This window comes from Otolemur garnettii, unplaced genomic scaffold (genome assembly GCF_000181295.1).
Source record: "Otolemur garnettii isolate 467f Iridium unplaced genomic scaffold, OtoGar3 scaffold00039, whole genome shotgun sequence".
Classification (NCBI taxonomy): Eukaryota; Metazoa; Chordata; class Mammalia; order Primates; family Galagidae; genus Otolemur; species Otolemur garnettii.
The window spans coordinates 4,163,316-4,181,240 of record NW_003852434.1 but is presented as its reverse complement, the minus strand read 5'-3'; the positions used below and the strand labels follow the sequence as shown (position 1 = coordinate 4,181,240).

The window sequence follows — 17,925 nt, the reverse complement described above, 5'->3', positions numbered from 1 at the left end:
AATATGGTCCACTTTGGGGGAAGGGGAGGTTGTACATTAAAACCACCTTGTGAGCTTAATCTTTGACTTAGAGATTCTGAGAAAGCTCTGCCCATCCTGGTGCTCGGCACCCTTATCATAGGTAAGTTGCTATTGGGAGCTTCACTTCTCAGATGGAAGAGGGGTGGGTGCTGAACAAAATGAGAGCTGCTGAATTAGATGACCTCCTATATTTGTTGTAGCTCTAACATTCTATAACAAATGCTTTTAGAAGAAAATTAATTTCTATTCATGGACTGCTAGTCCCTCAGTAATCTTTACAAATCAATTCAGGAAGCAAGCAGCTATGCCATCCTTGAAAATAAATCACTATGCAAGTGGAATCAGATAGCAGAAGGGAATACAATTATTTATTTAGAAATGCATCTGAGGTTTAGATTTATTTCTTGTTGATATACAATTCCATCAATAAATTTCGAACATATAAATTATTCTGCAAATGCACATTTAACTTCCTATTTACATTTTAAAAGCATCACTATACCATGTCTCTGGGTATCAGAACCACTTTATCCCTGAGAAACCGAATTAACTTCTTCCTTGCTGCAGGACTCCCAGTGTTGGCATACCTGAATAGGAAGAGTCTGTGCTGTAAAATTACTCCATTCTCGCCAGTTAAAAAATAAAATATGCCAGGCAAACATTACTGGGAAAAGAAGAATGCAAAAAGGCTGACTTTTCCAACAGCTTTCATTTCAGTAATTGCTTTTTTCTTTCCAGCATGGTTTACTGTGCACACACAGGGGTGCACCAATAAAAATTTAACAATTGACTCTCAAGGAGAAAAAAATGTCACAACGGGCAATGTCTGCCAATTCCTCCATGGCTAATTTCAAGCTACCAATATACCAAGTGTAAACTCCTCATTGAAAAGAGACGTGTATGATTGGTTCTTGTGAGTGGGTAGAGTCAGTGTCAGCACATGGTAGCCCTACAGTCTCTCTCGGATGCACACAAATATATCATATTGAAATGTCATATAATACGTGGTACACGTATGAGTTCTCAACTTTTTTTGCAAATGCACATTTAACTTCCTATTTACGTTTTAAATGCATCACTATAATATGGTGATAGTAATGCTCTTAAGTTTGTTCTTTCTTTCCCTCCCTCCTTCCCTTCCTTCTTTCCTCCCTTCCTTCTTTCCTTCCTTCCTTCCTTGTAATGGATGTTTTTGTTTTAAAACCTTGTAGTAAAAGATTAAATCCACAGTCATTTTAACTAAAAATTGATTAAGTCAGTGAACTATTTTTGGGAGCATATCATTCTTACCAGCATGAGCTAAATGTAGTTTAAGACTGAAGATAACTCATCACATTCTTTAAAACTCTTTGTATTCAGAGCATAGACTTTAGGGAAAATATTTTAGCATTAATAAGTGAATGTAGATGTTTGAAGTAATCCTAAAGCACATTATGAGGATCAGCTAAATATGCACATATACGTATAAAAAAGTGTGTGAGATTCTGTAGATAACAAACTGAAAGATTGTTTTAACAAACTAAAACTAAAGATTTTCCAGGCTGACTTTAATTAGAGCCCAGCTTGGTAGATGCTTTAGCTATTGGCACATTAACTTTGAGGAGAGTTCAAACACTGAGAATGAATGAGGGAAGAGGTTTTGGCTGGAGGGATTCCTGCCCTCTACAGTAACGTCATAGTTAAGGGGACATTATGACTCTTCATTTCAATGAGAATTTACCCTTCAACCAGGTCATGTTGACATTTCTTCAGGATTCATTACTATCTTAAAATAAGTTATGAAAAAAGTTTTGGGTTGAATCATTACAATCAGAATAATCAGAATGAATGCCATACTAAATACCAAAAAGAATAAAACTAAAATCATTATAGGGAATCAGTCATGTGATATGGGTCCATATGCTCGATAATCAATGTTACTGATTGCAACCCTACACAAAAGCAAAGAAATTGCACAAGTACCGGTTTACTGGTTATTCAATGAAAGTGAGTACCTGAAGGAGAAGGCTGGCCTTTTACTACGCCATTTTTAGTCTTTTCTTCTGAATTCATTACTTCCTTGTAGATAAGTTCTATAAGAAACAATTATGTATGTTATTATAGAAAACAAATTATTCATTAGTTAATGACAAATAATAACATTTTTATAGGGTTAAGTAAATTAAAAACCAATTGGGATTCCTTTATTCCTCTTTCTGTATTTCTTCAGAATTGACTCAGGGCCTGGCACAGGTAGGTGCTCAATACGGCGGAAGAAGAATCCACATTTCCCTTGTTTTCTGCCTTCCTTGGGGAAACTTCTGATGCATTCTAGCTTCATCTACTAAGGATTTTGATGGTTCAGCTTTTAGAACATTCATTTTCCTTCTGGGTAGGTACTCATTCCCTAGGAAAGGCACCTATTCTCGTGACTTTAAATTATTTCCAATCCTCCTAACTTCCACCTCTTACTGCATCTTTGCCCCAAACTCATAAAACCCAACACATAAAAAGATTTATTTTGCTCATTCCCAAACGAGCATCTGTGTTAGGCTTTCTCGTTGCCAGAGTTAAGTTAGATGTGTTTTTCTCCCTATTTAGTCTTTGTCCTCCTCAAATGACGGTTATGTCCTATTTATAAATGCCGAAGAAGTATCTCCCTAAATTACTCAGACCAAAGCAAGACTTTCTCATCTGCCATCTGGCATCATTTTCTGCCTGGTCCACTTCTGGCACATGCTCATTTTCCTGTATTTACCAGGACCCTGCCACAGTCCCTTTGCTACCTTCATAACATGTTTTTGCTTGTTCCTATCCTTATTTTCCCCTTAGCTTCCCATTGGATATTTTTCTTTTTTTCTTCAAATTTACATTTATTAATTCTTTTAAGGTAGCTTAAAAGTTTCTTTCCTTCTGATCCTTCCTTATGTTCCTCTCTCTTTTTATCTGATCATTTGTTATGGTCTGCTATGGTTTTCTCATATCTACTCTATTGTGTATTAGTTTAACAATTCTTCACAAGCTCAAATTGCTTTCTTTTTTATTTCACTCTAAGTGTAGTCTTCAAGATGCAGTATGTGTAAACATTTTGCTGAAAAATGAATTAATGTAATGACCCATTCCTTTTTTTTTTTACTTTAAAGAAGAAATAGGAAATAAGCCACCTATAGACACATATTTTTTCTTCAAATTATCAAGACTTAAAAGTCCAGTAGCGTCCCTGCATTAATTATCTTTTATTTCCTGAGGTCTAAAATAAGCTCAGAATTAACTTTAATGTTACATTTCTCGTGGTAATTTTATGTACAAACATGGGAAGTTTAATTTTAAAACTCTGAACTGAAGCTTGCCCCCCACCATGACAAACACTTCAATAATCAATACTATTTAAAAAGCTGTCAGTAGTTAATTCCTGTCATTCTTGAGCAAATGCAATATTGCTTTCAGTCTAAACCAAAAGATGAAGTTTTAGGAACGTAAAAATGGTCTAAAAGAACAACAATCAGAAAATCATCTTTTAGTAAATTATTCTACAAGAAGAAGGCTTGAGGATACTTTGAGTTTCAATTAAAAAACAGCATAAACATTTTGAAAGTAGAATCACCTTTCCATTCTTCAATGGTGTGCTCTCTTTCATCCAACTGTTTGTCATATATCTGAGGTGGAGGCTGCCAAGTAAAAACAGTCAGTCAGCTTTGCACAACTGAAACATAACTAAGCTCTTACAATGCAGGAGAATACCTCCCCACTGACGGGTTTGGGTGGTCATCAGAATATCCCATAAATTATGACATAATTATAGCAGGTCAGACATTAAAATTTCCACACACACGTATGGAGGGTTCATTTGTATTGCAATATTTGCTGCCGACTAAATGAGGCAGCAGAACCCACCTTCTGAAAGCTTACTTCCCAACATTTTCTAATTCAGAACCCAAGCCTAACCAACTAATCCCTGGTCTTGTGAAAAGCAAACAAGACACTAGATTACCTGAGTCTAGAAGCTGCTATCTATTCCTTTGCCCTGTAACAGAGCTGTACCAAAACTATCTCAAACTGATAGGATTTTATTCCATTTTTAGATCATCCGAGAAGAAGAATCAATCTTTTATTTTTCTTGAAGCATCACAAAATATCTTTATATATTGCTATATGTCCTGTATTTAAATGATTTCAAGCTTTTTGCCCCCTCAGGCAGAGAAAACTGCCAGGTGGCTATACAGATGGGTCACCATGAACCCCTGAGTAGTTCCCTGGTTCGTCCTCTCCAGGGGAAATGATGTGACAGGGCCTCCAGTCAACCTATGAAATCAGCTGACTCTTCTTCTATGGGGTCAGGTATGGAAAAGGAGAAATTTTCACCAACCCACATGCCTTCCAGGAAGGAGGGCCTCAAATAAATTCCCTAACCTTTTCTTCCTAATATTTACTGGGGAGATCTATTGTGGTAACTAGACTATCTCCAATTCTGGCTAAGCAACATAGAGAAGAAAATCTCTTAGAAAAATAAGTCCCAAGGATGTACAGAAAGATGGTGCTGAGAAGTTACACTGACTGGCACCAGGTTAAACACTAAGAATACCTATCAAATCTCTGCTACCAGGATGCAGAGGACCCCTGAACTGGTTCATGTCCCACACTTCCAAAGCAATAGTTTTTGCGACAAATGAAGAGTCACTCAGTGAGAGTAGCTCAAGCACATGAGAATACGGATCCATAAAAATGGCTATTATGAAAAGGCATGGACAAGATTTCCAAGGCCAGAGATGCTTTGGCCCATGAGCAGCACCCCATTGCTACAGTAGCCTTTCTGTAATGCATTCAGAATCTCTGTAGCCAGAGTCATGACAGACACAAACATTCATCCTCCCCCTGGCATGCTGGGGCAGCCTCACATCCTGTATAAGTAGCTTGTTGGAAAATACAAGACTTCATCCAGTTGTTTGGAGGCAATTTAGCATGATCCTGAGGGGTAGGGAAATAACTGCTGATGGGCCAGACATTCCTTTAGCATCTCTGGTTGCTAATGGGACAGAAGGATTTAAACCCGCTCCTGCAGTTCAGATGTGGCTGACTGAGTAGCTCTACTGACTAACAGTCAGCCCCCTGACAACCAAGCAAAATGACCCCGTGACAATGGTAAGAACAAGACAACAGTGACCACAAAAAAAGAAGTGAGGGGACTGGGGTGATCAAGCACTGTTCTCAGGACCCGACTGAGTCAGGGCCTGACTGAGGCAGGATCTTCCACCTCAAACCAAAAAGGACTCCAAGATCATAGGAATATAATAATTTAAGAGTCAGTGAGTCAAATGAAGGTATTTTTGAAAATCTGAGAAATTGTTATCTAAGGAAGCTACTGCAAAGACAAAGTTTGGTTTTGTAAAGATGCTTTGCCAAGTGGCAGATTTGCTGCTCTGCTGTGGTTAGGTCCCTATCCACGTAGCTGTCCATATCTGGACGTCTGCAGGACACCGTGTGCAGAAGCTGCAGAGCCCCCAAGCTCTGTGCACTGTTGGCACCTCCTTCTTCTGCTAACAATAGATTCAGCTCGAGAGCGTGCATAGCCGGCTTATTCGTGCAGTGGGTTTTCCCATTCAAGTTTTAAAATTGAAAATGGTTCAAGAGCACAGATCCTGCCAAAGTTCATAAATGCCATTTTCTCTTTGCAACAAAGCTATTTTGAGGAGATTTTCCTTAGAGCTTCAGTCTACAGCTGTTGCTGATACCGAGAGTACAAAGTACAGGAACTAATCACAAACTACAAAGAGAGAAAGCAGAAACCGAGAGGGATGTTTCAAACACACTTGCAATTATAATTTCTGTTCAAGGGCTTCTAAAAATGAACTCTATTTCCAGATTTAGGTTTGGGCTTTTTTAAAAGAGGGCATGTAAATGTCACCTACTGTAAAGGGTAGACTCATAGAAAGATGTCTTTAAATGACAATATTAAATAGTAATTGGTCAACAATCCAAAGAGAGCAATGTTCTAACACATACACAAAAATACACATAGATGTGCTTGGCAGCAATCATTAGCTTGTGGAGAGATAATTGATAACATTCCTGCCTCCATCTGCTAACGTTTTTTATTGCAGAGTTGTTCTCTTTTTCCTCCTTTCTAAATAGAAATGATTATCTTTTTCTATATAACAATATAAATAAAAAATAAATGAGGAGTAAAGATAAATAAATACCTCAAAGGTGTTTGTTAAGAGAATATTTTTGGAAAATATAGCACATTAGAATTATTTGAAATATGAGAAATTAAGGATGAGAGGAAATTAAGGACAGACAATATGTGGAGAGTTAGTAGGGCTTGTGAATCTCAACCCTTTGAATATTCTTTTAAAGACTGAAGAGTCCCTTTACATTATTTTAGAAGGTTTGGATTTTACTTTCTTGATTGAAATTCTTACAGAAATTGAACCATGGATTCAAATGTATTCAATAATGTAATACAGTTTAGGTGTATTTTATACTGATGATATTATATATACATGTTCAAGTGTTTCAATGAAATGAGAAGGAAATACATGAACTAGTACACAATCACTAAGTTAGTTAATATTATAATTAATTTATTCTTTTATCAAATTAATTCTTTCAAACGGCTCATTCATGGGCACCTGACATGTCCCAGAATCTATTAGACATTGAGATTTCCAAATTGAAGGTTACTGCCCACCTCAAGGAACTCACAATTTCTCGGGGTGAAGACTGGTGCAAAACGGGTAATTAGAGACATCATAAATGCTAGAAATATGTATGTGGTATATGGGAACAGAGTGGAGAGACCCTAACAAACCTGGATTTGAGTCCCTGCAGTCAGGGGCACTTACTCAGTGAGCAAAAGATATGCAGAAGCTCACATCAAGATAAAGGAAGAAGGAGGAAGAAATGACTCCAGGCCAAGGGCATATATGTGATCCAAGGCACAGAGCCTACAACACAGACTGGTGGTGGTGGTATGTACATGTTTGTCTGTTTGTGTGCACAGAGAAAACTGAAAGAAGTTTTGTGATAATATAATATATGTGATCAGGAGTGACAAGATCCAAGAGCTATGTCTAGAACTCAAACAAAGGCTAAATGGTAAATGATGTTCTTGAATATCACCGTATGGAACAAAGATTTTTTCCTGAAGAGGAGGACAAGCCATGGAAGAATGTAAGAGAAAGAGACGGCCAAATCTGTGGCTGGATTGCACAAGGAGACAACTGGAAGGAGAGAGAAGAGGTGGGAGCTATTGTATCACCTAGAAAAAAAATATTAAAAGGTCTAACTGGGGTAAGGAAGGTGAAGACAGATAAAAGAAATATATTCAGAAATAATAAAATTGGTAGAATTTGGTTTTTAATTGAAAGTGAGCAATGGGAACAAGTAATATGAGTCCCTAAGAAGAGTTTCTAAATTGAGTGGCTGGGCAAAAGATGGTGTTGGGGAAGCCATCTAAAGAAACAGGATGGAAAAGGGAAAGTGAGATTGGTACAGAGGTAAGCCTAAAGGTTATGTGCGCAGGGGTGTCCATTTGGAAATAAGTATATGATCTGAAGTTCAAAGGAATACTATTGACTAGAGATATAAACTTTGGAGAATGTCAGCAAGGTGTTTGTTGAAGCTATAAAAATGGGTAAGTTCATCCAGGGAAGTTATGCAGCTAGAAAGAGTAAGGGGTTAACGTGGATCCTTGTCTGATATCCAGGTTTAAAGATTGGACAGAGGAACATACATTCAGTAAAAAGAGAGAGAGAGAGAGAGAAATATTTAGAGAAATACATGAAAAATGAGAATTATAGTAATATAAAAGTAAAGTGAACAGATTCAAAGAAATTTTTAAAAATACATATTGAAGTCGTGTGTCTGAAAAATGATGGAATTTTATTAAAACTCAATTTAAAGAGTAATTCAAGGCAAATGTTAATAGATTTGAATCTAAAATAAAGGTTAATAAAACAATATTTAAAGTTAACATCTTTGTGAAGCAAGAAATAGAAATACAATGTTATAGGGCGTCCATATTTCCAGTTTGTCTAAAACGGTTTGTACTTTCTGCTCGTTGCCCCTGTGGTGATTAACAGCCTTACCCCTCACTCCTGTAAGTTGTGGTGGTTGGAGGATAGACATGGGAGCACCCACATAGTGACGTGACAAGCCAAATTAGGGACCAATAATATATGGTAAGTGGCAGATGGAGAAAACAACTAAATTACAATGTTTTCTGCCACTGAGGTTTCAACAATTGCATATGTACCCTTTGCTTATTTAAGATACTATGTCAGAATTTCCTTTCATTTTCCCCATTTTTAAGAATTTTAAAGACTTAGTTATAAAATATGGATCTTGGTAGAAAATACATAGACGAGTGCAATTCTATATAACAATTGTGGGATTGGAGAATATGATTTCTGCTGGAATCCTATAGGGTTCTTGGTGTAGGCCATGAGTTCTTAGCAAAGAGATCTCTTTAAAAAGTATCCAATTTCTAACTGATTTTCCTAAAGTAAAGTAAAAGTTGCTCTTTCTTGTGACTTCATTTTATGTCATCTATTTAAATAATACTTCATTGAGTAAAATGTGTGAATATTTTTTCTTAATCTTTAAGATAATTCTTTTTTCAATAGCATCATATAATGTTAATAATGAGAGAGAGTTCTACGATTAGCTGGTGCACCCTTATTCAGTTTTCAAATGAGAATATATAAACTCAGAACACACATGATTTTCCCATGACCATAGGGTTAACTATTGACAGAGTTAGAAATAAAATCTATGGTCTCTTATGGGGAAAGATGTAAGAAAGGAATTCTTATGAATTGAAGAAACATTAAATTGAATAACTGGATGCCTCCTATAAATATTTATTAAAGACAAATTGGAGCCTGGCATTCTTATTTCCGTTCCATTTCCTTTCATTCTACACATGAAGCAAGAGCAGGAAACTATCATACAAGAAGTCAGCACTTACATTCTTAAATGTTCTTTGTCAACACATTCTGGACATCAAGACCTCTGTACATATGAATCTCAAAAAAGATGAGAACCATATATGAAAAATCTAAGTTACATCAAGTTGTTCCTTTTATCCATCCCTGAGTCCTGAATTGACATTTTTTTCTACCAGTCATGTTCTCACTCATACGACAGTCATTTGCCTTCTGCTTGGTCCTTTCTAACTAGACATCTCTCTGTGTTCTATTGTTTTATTGGGTTTTTTTGTTGTTGTTGCTGCTGTTATTATTTTAAATCTTTTGTTTTTAGTTATTATTGGTTCATAATAGTTATATATATTGATAGGGTGCATGTGATGTTCTGATAGGGGCATACAAGGTATATTAATCAGATCAGGGTAACTGGGATCTCCACCACCTCATGTGCTACCTTATTGAAGATGCCAATGAAAGATTTAATAGCACTGCCTCTCAGTGTATGCATTCTCTATTAATTCAGCATCTGGATTCTGGACAAAGTAAGTAATATGGTGTCTTATTGAAATACACTTTGTTCTTGTTAAACCTGGCAGTTTCATGATTGAAAAAAGATGCATGGTTTATTAAAAGGCTTTAACTAAGAAGGGTATATTTTAGTACAAAATTAGATCAGTAGGGCGGCACCTGTGGCTCAGTGAGTAGGGAGCTGACCCCATATACTGAGGGCGGTGAGTTCGAACCGGCACCTGGCCAAACTGCAACAAAAATATAGCCGGGCGTTGTAGCAGGTGCCTGTAGTCCCAGCTACTCAGGAGGCTGAGACAAGGGAATCACCTAAACCCAAGAGCTAGAGGATGCTGTGAGCTGTGATGCCACAGCACTCTATTGAGGGTGACAAATTGAGACTCTGTCTTTAAAAAAAAAAAATTAGATCAGCAATTCCATTTAAGGAAATAATAAAAATAATTTTGATTCTATACTTTCATAGAACTATACATACAGAATAAATTTTCTAAATGTTTTTAAAATTTTTGATAAAATAGAACTTAACATTTTCACCTCCTAATAGGAAAATAAAAAATTAGATAGAATAACTCTCAAGTAGCACTAAATGATATTTATGTTCATGGTTTTATTTGGCTAATGGCATGGCTTAACATGTTCTATTTTTCTCTAAAATTTTATATTCATTCTAAATAAAGAACCAATGTCAGTTCATTATGCCAAATAAGGTTCAATATCTGCTTCACAAATAGTCTTATCAATAACCTGCCAACATAATTAAAATGTAATAGCTATATGCACGACTATCAAAAGAATTGCTTAGATGTAATTAATTTCTATAGTTTCTCAATAATGTGACCTTACTATGCATTAAACAATGACCTGGTTTCCAATTACCAAAAACTTCTTTGCTTTCAACCAGCAGACAAATGACAACTTATAATGCACTATCAGTTCAGTTTTAGAATTGCTGCAGCAAGGCTAACTGTGGCTATGATCTCAAATAGAAATTAAGCAATCAAATGCTGCAGATGAAATAAATGCCTTTTGAAAGTCCGACGAGTTGAGGAGATGTCAGAAAAATAGTAGAATAATACTGGGTTGCATCTACGACTTGGCAATTGTGAATAGAGCTACAATAAACATTCTGGTGAAAATGTCTTCATGGTAAAAAGATATTTGTGGATGGAGCTGAAACATATTCTTAATAAAGTATCTCAAGAATTGGGAAAAAAATCCAATGTACCCAATACTAATATGAAACCAACAAAACAACTACACACCCAAAGGAATGATAAAACACAAATATAGTCTAGGAAGGGGGGAGGAAGAGGGGAGGAGGGAGAATGATTGGCGGAGGAGGGAGGGCAATCTGCTGGATCTCACCTGATGTGCACAAGGTGAGGGTGTTTAGCAGACTTCCTGGGAGAAGGGCTCAACTACAACTTGAACTTTATGTTAGAATCGAAAACAATGTAACCTAAAAACTTGTACCTTCATATTAATTTGAAATAAAAAGAGAAATTTGCCCATGGGCACTTAATGCCACTGAATACTTAACAATGGTCCAGATCAGGCGTCCCCAAACTACAGCCCGTGGGCCACATGCGGCCCACCGAGGATATTTATCCTGTCCACCGGGTGATTTTGCTGCTGCTGCCTGTCCTGCTTAGCAGCCTACTCATCCCAGGGCCTGCAGTCCGGCCCTCTAATGGTCTGAGGGACAGTGAACTGGCCCCCTGTTTAAAAAGTCTGAGGACCCCTGGTCCAGATGGTAAATTTGATGTTAGTTACATTTTGTTACAAATTAAAAATTTCAATTAAATATAAAAATAGTTTAAAAAGCAAAAAAAAAAAAAAATTAAAATATAGAAAAATGTTGGAGAATGAAGAAAAGGAAAGCTTTTTGTACAGCTATACAGTGTGTTTGTGCTTTAAGCTAAGTTTTATTACAAAAGAGTCAGAAAATTAAAAAGCAATTTAAAATATACAAAGTAAAAACGTTACAGTAGGCTAAAATTAATTTGTTATTGGAGAAAAAAATCAGTTTTATGCATTCAGTGTAGTCTAACTGTGCAGTGCGTGTGTACAGAGTCTGCAGCCACGTTCAGTGATGCCCACGGCTACACATCCACTCACCCACTGACTCCCCCAGAGCAACTGCCAGCCCTGTGAGCTCCATTCATGCAGCTCTTCACAGGTTCTGGATACAAATCCTTAGCTGGCCAGATGAAATAAAAATATCCTTTCTAATTAAGAGAAAAAAGATAAAACCCTCCAATGCTCACTCCTCCGCCCAAAACAAAGGTCAATTCAAACAACTATCCACACACAAAAATGCCTTCACAAGCGCTAAGGAAAGCAGATAAAGGATTTCAACACCTGGATAATAAGAAAAGATGCATTGAAGAGAGTAGGAAGGACAGTCTCCCATTACTCTCATCACTCCTCTCTAACTCCAGGCAGCACAGTGTGCAGAAAGACCCCCTCCATGTGCGGAAAGGAGAGGAAATCAGCATAAGAGTTTGCTTTGCACCTCAACACTGGGCCCACCCCAGTAAAACCCAGCACCAAGTAGGCCTCCACAGCCCCAGACTCCAGGCTGCTACCTGTGGTCTGAGCCTCTAGGCCCTCTCCAGAACAAGGCAGAATCCTACAGCCCCAGACCCTGGGCCTATGCAGCAAACTTGGTCTCTGGGCCATCCCACGGCCAGGCCCACCTCGGCAGTACCAGCCTCTGGAACTCCCCAACACTGGTTAGGCCCAAGGCCCCAGGCTTTAGACCCATCCCAGCACCTGGCAGATACTCATGGCCCTCGTTGCCAGACTAGCTTCCACAGTGCCAGCGTTTAAGCCAGCCCCTATAGATATAGGCTCAAGGCCCACCCAATGTAAAGCCAGCCCCTGCAGTCCCAGTCTTCAGGCCCACTCAGTACCAAACCTGACACTCCTGTCTTGAAGCACTAGGTGGGCACCTGCAGACACAGGCTCTAGGCCTGCTCAGTAAAGGCCAAGCCCCACCTTCCAGGATACCCCTTTTGGTCCTACACTATACAGCATACCCAAGATCCAGGTCTGAACCAGGAGACCTCAGTGATGGAACCCACAGAACCAGACTCTAGGACCACTGTGTATTCAGGTTCCAGACTGCTCCAAAGAACTCAGAACCCAGATTGGACCTCACAGCTTTAGCCTCTCGGCTAGCACCTGCATGCCCAGCCCCTAGGCCAGCATCTGCAATCCTAGACTCTAAACCAGCCCTCATAGACCAGATCCAGATGCCATGCCTGCCCTAGTCCTACCCTGCCTCAGGCTCCAGACCAGTCCCTTTGGCTCTAGGCTCCAAAGAACCTAGGATCTAGGCCTGCCAACAAACCCAGGATTCAAGTCCACCTAATAGATCCCACTGCCAGGCTTCACCTTATGGATTGAAGCTCCTAGATTAGCTCTATAGACCCAAGCTAATAACTGCCCAGTGGACTCAGGCTCCAGGTCTACTGCAGTGCAAGGCCAGCTACTATGGACCAAATGCCAGGTCTATCTCAGCACCTGGCCAGCCTCTAGAGATTCAAGCTTAAGACCCATGCCCAGAGCCAAGTGAGCCCATGTGGATGGGGTTTCAGCCCAACATCTATAGATGTAGGCTCTGGGCCAACCCTGTGAACCCAGGCTCTAGGCCTATCCTCTGCACCTCATCAACGGGTCAACCTCATGGATCTGGTCTTAGGCCAAACTCCCCAGACCTGGGTGTCAGGTCTGCCTGCCTGCTGACCCAGACACCAAGCCAACCTGCCCAAAGACCCCAATAACAAGTGTCATCTTAGAATGTGCCAAATGGCCTGCACAGGGTCTATGGACCAGGTGATTGGTGAAGGGCTTTCCAGACAAAGCCAGTCTGCAAAGACTGGAATAAGGCTCTACCTCTTCAAATGCATAGACATCAGTCTAAGGCAACAAGAAGAGTGAAAAACCCTTCCAAGACAGGGAAGACAAAGGAAAAAAGAATGAAACAAATAAAGAAAGCTTATAGGATTTATGGGAGAATATCCAAAGCAAATATTCAACTCTTAGCAGTTTAGGAAGAGAAATAACAGAGGTTGAAAATTTATTTAAAGAAATAATAGAAAAATTTTCAAATATGTGAAAAGATATAAAAGGTATAAGAAGGTCAAAGTTCTCTAATCAGATGTAATTCAAATAAGACTATACCAAAACTTATCATCACAAATTAAAAACAAAGGAAGGAACCTGAAAGCACCAAGAGAAAAGAGAGAAAAAGCATTTAGAAGCACTCCCATAAGGCCAGCAGCAGACCTCTCAGCAGAAATCGTACAGGCCAGGAGACTGTGGAAGATACATGGTGTCATTAAAGTGCTGAGATCTGAAAACTATCAATTAAAAAAACTAAAAGCAGCAAAATCTGTCCTTCAGAAATGAAGGAGAAATAAGGACTCCAAGATAAAAAAGGGTTGAGGGAGTTTGTTGGCACCAGAACTGTATGGCAAGAAATGCAAAAGAGAGTTAGTTCTTCAGACCAAAAGAAAAGGGCGTTAATTGACAACCCCAAAATGTAATAAAGTATAAAACCTACTGGAAAAGTAAGTACACAGTCAAAATCAGCGCACTGTAGTACTGCACTGTAACGGCAGGGTACAAATAATGTATATTTTAGTATGAAGGTGAAAAGATAAAACTATTAAAAGTAATAATAGCTATGATAATGTGGTAAGAGATACACAATATAAAAAGATGTAAATTGTGCATCAAAGATATAAAGTGTGGGATGAAGGATGGAGTAACAGTGTAGTTCTTAACGCAATCAGAGTTAGATTATCAGCTTAAAAGTAGCCACATAGAACTGGAAGATTTTTTTTGTAAGCCTCATGATAACCACAATGCAAAAGTAAAGAATTAAATAATAGCACTGGAGAACATGACTTAATCAGAAGAACAAACAGAAATAGATGAACAAAGGAACAAAGAATCTACAAAATAACCAGAAAACAATGAACAGAATGGCAGTGGAAAGTTCTTACCTGTCAATAATTACCTTGAATGCAAAGGATTAAATTCTCCAATCACCTTGGATATGAAAATGATTGAGGGAGGAATATAAAATGACTCCCAGATATCTGGTTATATCATCTGGATAGAAAGTAGTGCCATGAATTATAAGGAAGAGAAGGAATAGACTTTGTATGAATAGGAGATATACCCAGCTCAATCTTCAACATGCTAATGTTGAGTGGCCAATTTAAATGCCAGAGACTATTAGATTTATAGATCTGGAACTCAGGACAGCTAGGAGAATATATAAATTTCAGTCATTTATGCTAATTAAAATTAAGGCTGTGGTGGAAGTTAAGACTTCCAGGAAGAGAAGAATTTAGGGCTATAAGAAGAAAACTCCTGGGATACATAATTCTAAGGGAAGAGAAAACAACTCAGACCCAGCAATGGAGGCCGGAGGAGAACAGGAATGTTGTCACCACATAAATCAACGGGGAGGTACAGGAAGGAGGGTGTGGTCAGACTGTTCAAATGGACAGGTATGTGAGATGATAATTGTCTTTGGACTTGACACGTTCTCTGCAGTTTTTAGAGAAAGCAGTTTCAAGGTTTGAGAGGTGAACTAAAATACTTGTGAGTAAAGGAGGACTAATATTTTACAAAGACTTGGTGATAAAGGTGGAAGGCACACTTCCCTTGCTAAAGGAAGAGGTATAGTAAAAAATGTTGGCTTGAAATCTTTGTTCTTTTAAATGAAAGAGCTAGAGCATGTTTACAGGGATGAAGTAATCACCAGTGCAATCTGAATATTAGGGCACACACACAACAGGGAAGGAGAAGACCCACATGCAGAAAAGAAAGATAAAAATCGTGGGTTTTTCTGGATCTTGTGTAACTAACTCTATCTCAGTATTTTCTCCTCAACATCTTCATCATCCTCATATTATTCATACTAAGCTGATTTTCATAGATTATCGTGTTTAATCCTTGTGACAACCCTCCTCTTCTAGGTATGCCACCGAAGCACAAAAAGGTTGAACAAAGTATCAGTAGCTGGTGCAGGCAGTATTCTCACCCCAAACTATCTGAATACAAAATCTATGTTCTTTGTATTTTTCCACTCAATTACAATTCAACCTGTTGAAATAAATATATTTAACGTTTTTGTTAGGCAAACAAAGCAAAAGAGAATAGGAGGTATAAAAGCCAATGCTATTCCCCAGCTGGAGGGACCCTCATATATGCTATGAATTCGTATCAGAGATACAAATTTCCATGTCCACACAATAGAGATGTCAGGAGGAGCACTATACTGTGATGCTGCCACCTCGTGGCTGCAGAAAAAATTACGTAAGAGTTTTGCTTGGGTGTGAGTCTGTCATTTTCATCAAATGGCTCTAACCTAGAAATTTTCAACTAAGGCTGCACATAGATAGTGTCTGGAAACTTTAAAAATACTAATGCCTACATATCACCTAAGACAATCTGATTTAATTGTTCTGGGATGAGCCTTAGTTATCAGGATATATTAACACTCCCCAAATGATCTGATGTAAAACCTCAGCTCTACCCACTTCTATAGTAATAACAGCAAGTTTCGTCATCTGCCTAAGTATGCTTCATTTGTATAGGTGGAAAAGAAAATGTTCTAGAGAAAGTGGGGCTTGTCTTTCAGTCTTCAATAGTATCTATTTCCTGGTAGAATTAAATGACTTCTGCCCAGAAGTAACATTATTAAAGTACAGGACAAAGAAATTTGTGAATTGTAATTAAGGTGGACACAAGATTGGAGTCTCATAAGCAAATGCAGTCTGTAGGCCACTGTAAGCGAGAAGAATGTCTGAGCCTCTTGAATAAGTCTCAGGTTTCCTGAAGGGAACAGTAGGAAAAGCACTGAACTTGGGGCACCCTTGATTTGGGTATTGGTAACATGAGCAACGGCCAAGTCACTTAGTTTGCAATGAAAAGGTTTCATACACTGCTTTAGTTAAAAGGTAACTCATTCCAAATATAGAAACACTCTCTTACCAGATAATTCAACAAGCCTCTCTTAAGGACTTGCAGTGTGCAAAGCGTCACATTGAAATGCACTGTATGTAGAAAACACTAGTGTTGCTTGGAGACGTCATACCACGTAGGTGACCAGAGGAACATTTGGAAGTTAGTAATGCAGATTTTAATTATTATGTGAATTGAGCATAATTAGAAAGCTTAATTAAGTAATGCTCTAGTGGTCTGACAAGGAAGTAAAATTTAGTTTTTCCTATTTTTCATTCTCCTCTGTAGTTTTCTCAGAGGTTAGTTTGCAAATTTATTAGCCTTAGAACACCAAAACATGTATTCATGTCTTAAAAATGGAAATTCTCTTTCCTGTTTCTTCGAAATTAAATTTTTCTATTATTCTTTGACTGAAAAGGCTCAGTTATTAGACCACCAATCACCCATGCCCAAGTCATAAATCTTTCCTTTTTTAATTCATTCTTTTATCACATATTTATTAACTAACTACTGGGTGCTCATCTTCGAATTCCATGCCCCTTTAAACCCATATTATTTACAATTCATGTTAATTATTAGGTTCTAATCATATCTTGAATCTTCTGTCCATGTTCACTCTCACGCCACAATCAGTTCTCATCTAGATTACTACAGATCTATCCCCTCCCTTCCATCTCCCTTTTTTCTTTCTTTCTTTTTTTTTTTTAATTGTTAGGGAATAATTGAGAGTACAAAAAGCCAGATTACACTGCTTGCATTTGCTGTACAAAGTCCCTCTAATAATAGTGTCCCATCCCTAAGAGGTGTGTCACACACCGTGGCCCCACATTCCCCTCCCTCCCTCTCTCCGCTTGCCCACCGCACCCACCATGTACTAGCATCAATTGTCTTCATATCTAAATTGAGCACATTGGATTCTTGCTTCTCCCTTCTTGTGATGCTTTACTAAAAAGAATGTATTTCAACTCCATCCAAATTAATACAAAGATGTAAAATCACCATCCGTTTTAGTTGCTGAATAGTGTTCCGTGGTATACATATACCACCGTTTATTAATCCATTCTTGGATTGGTGGGCATTTAGGTTGCTTCCACAGTTTGGCAATTGTAAATTGAGCTGCAATAAACAGTCTGGTGCAAATATCCTTATGATACAATTATTTTTTTTTCTTCTGGGTAGATGCAGTAATGGGATTATAGGATCAAATGGGAGGTCTAATTGAGATCTTTGAGGATTCTCCATACTTCCTTCCAAAAGTGTTGTATAGTCTGCAGCAAAAGTGTTCCCTTCTTTCCACAATCATGCCAGCATCTGTAGCTTTGAGTTTTGTGATGTGGACCATTCTCACTGGGTTTAGGTGATTATCTCAGGGTGGTTTTGATTTTTACTCCTCTGATAATTAGGGACAATGAGCATTTTTTCATATGCTTGTTAGCCATTCATCTGTCTTCTTTCGAGAAAGTTCTGTTCATCTCACTTGCCC

At 38.2% G+C, this 17,925-nt stretch overlaps 1 protein-coding gene across 6 annotated transcripts in view; it reads right to left on the bottom strand.

Moving 5' to 3' along the window:
* MAPK10 (mitogen-activated protein kinase 10) overlaps positions 1-17,925 on the bottom strand; it is a 295,404-nt gene that overhangs the window by 6,136 nt on the left and 271,343 nt on the right. For all 6 annotated transcript variants that reach the window (XM_003790028.3, XM_003790029.3, XM_012805360.1 and 3 more), the window contains 2 exons: positions 3,605-3,668; positions 2,016-2,093 (listed from right to left, as the gene is read on the bottom strand). In XM_003790028.3, the coding sequence (XP_003790076.1) occupies positions 2,016-2,093; positions 3,605-3,668 (142 nt within the window). The remainder of the gene's footprint in view (positions 1-2,015; positions 2,094-3,604; positions 3,669-17,925) is intronic.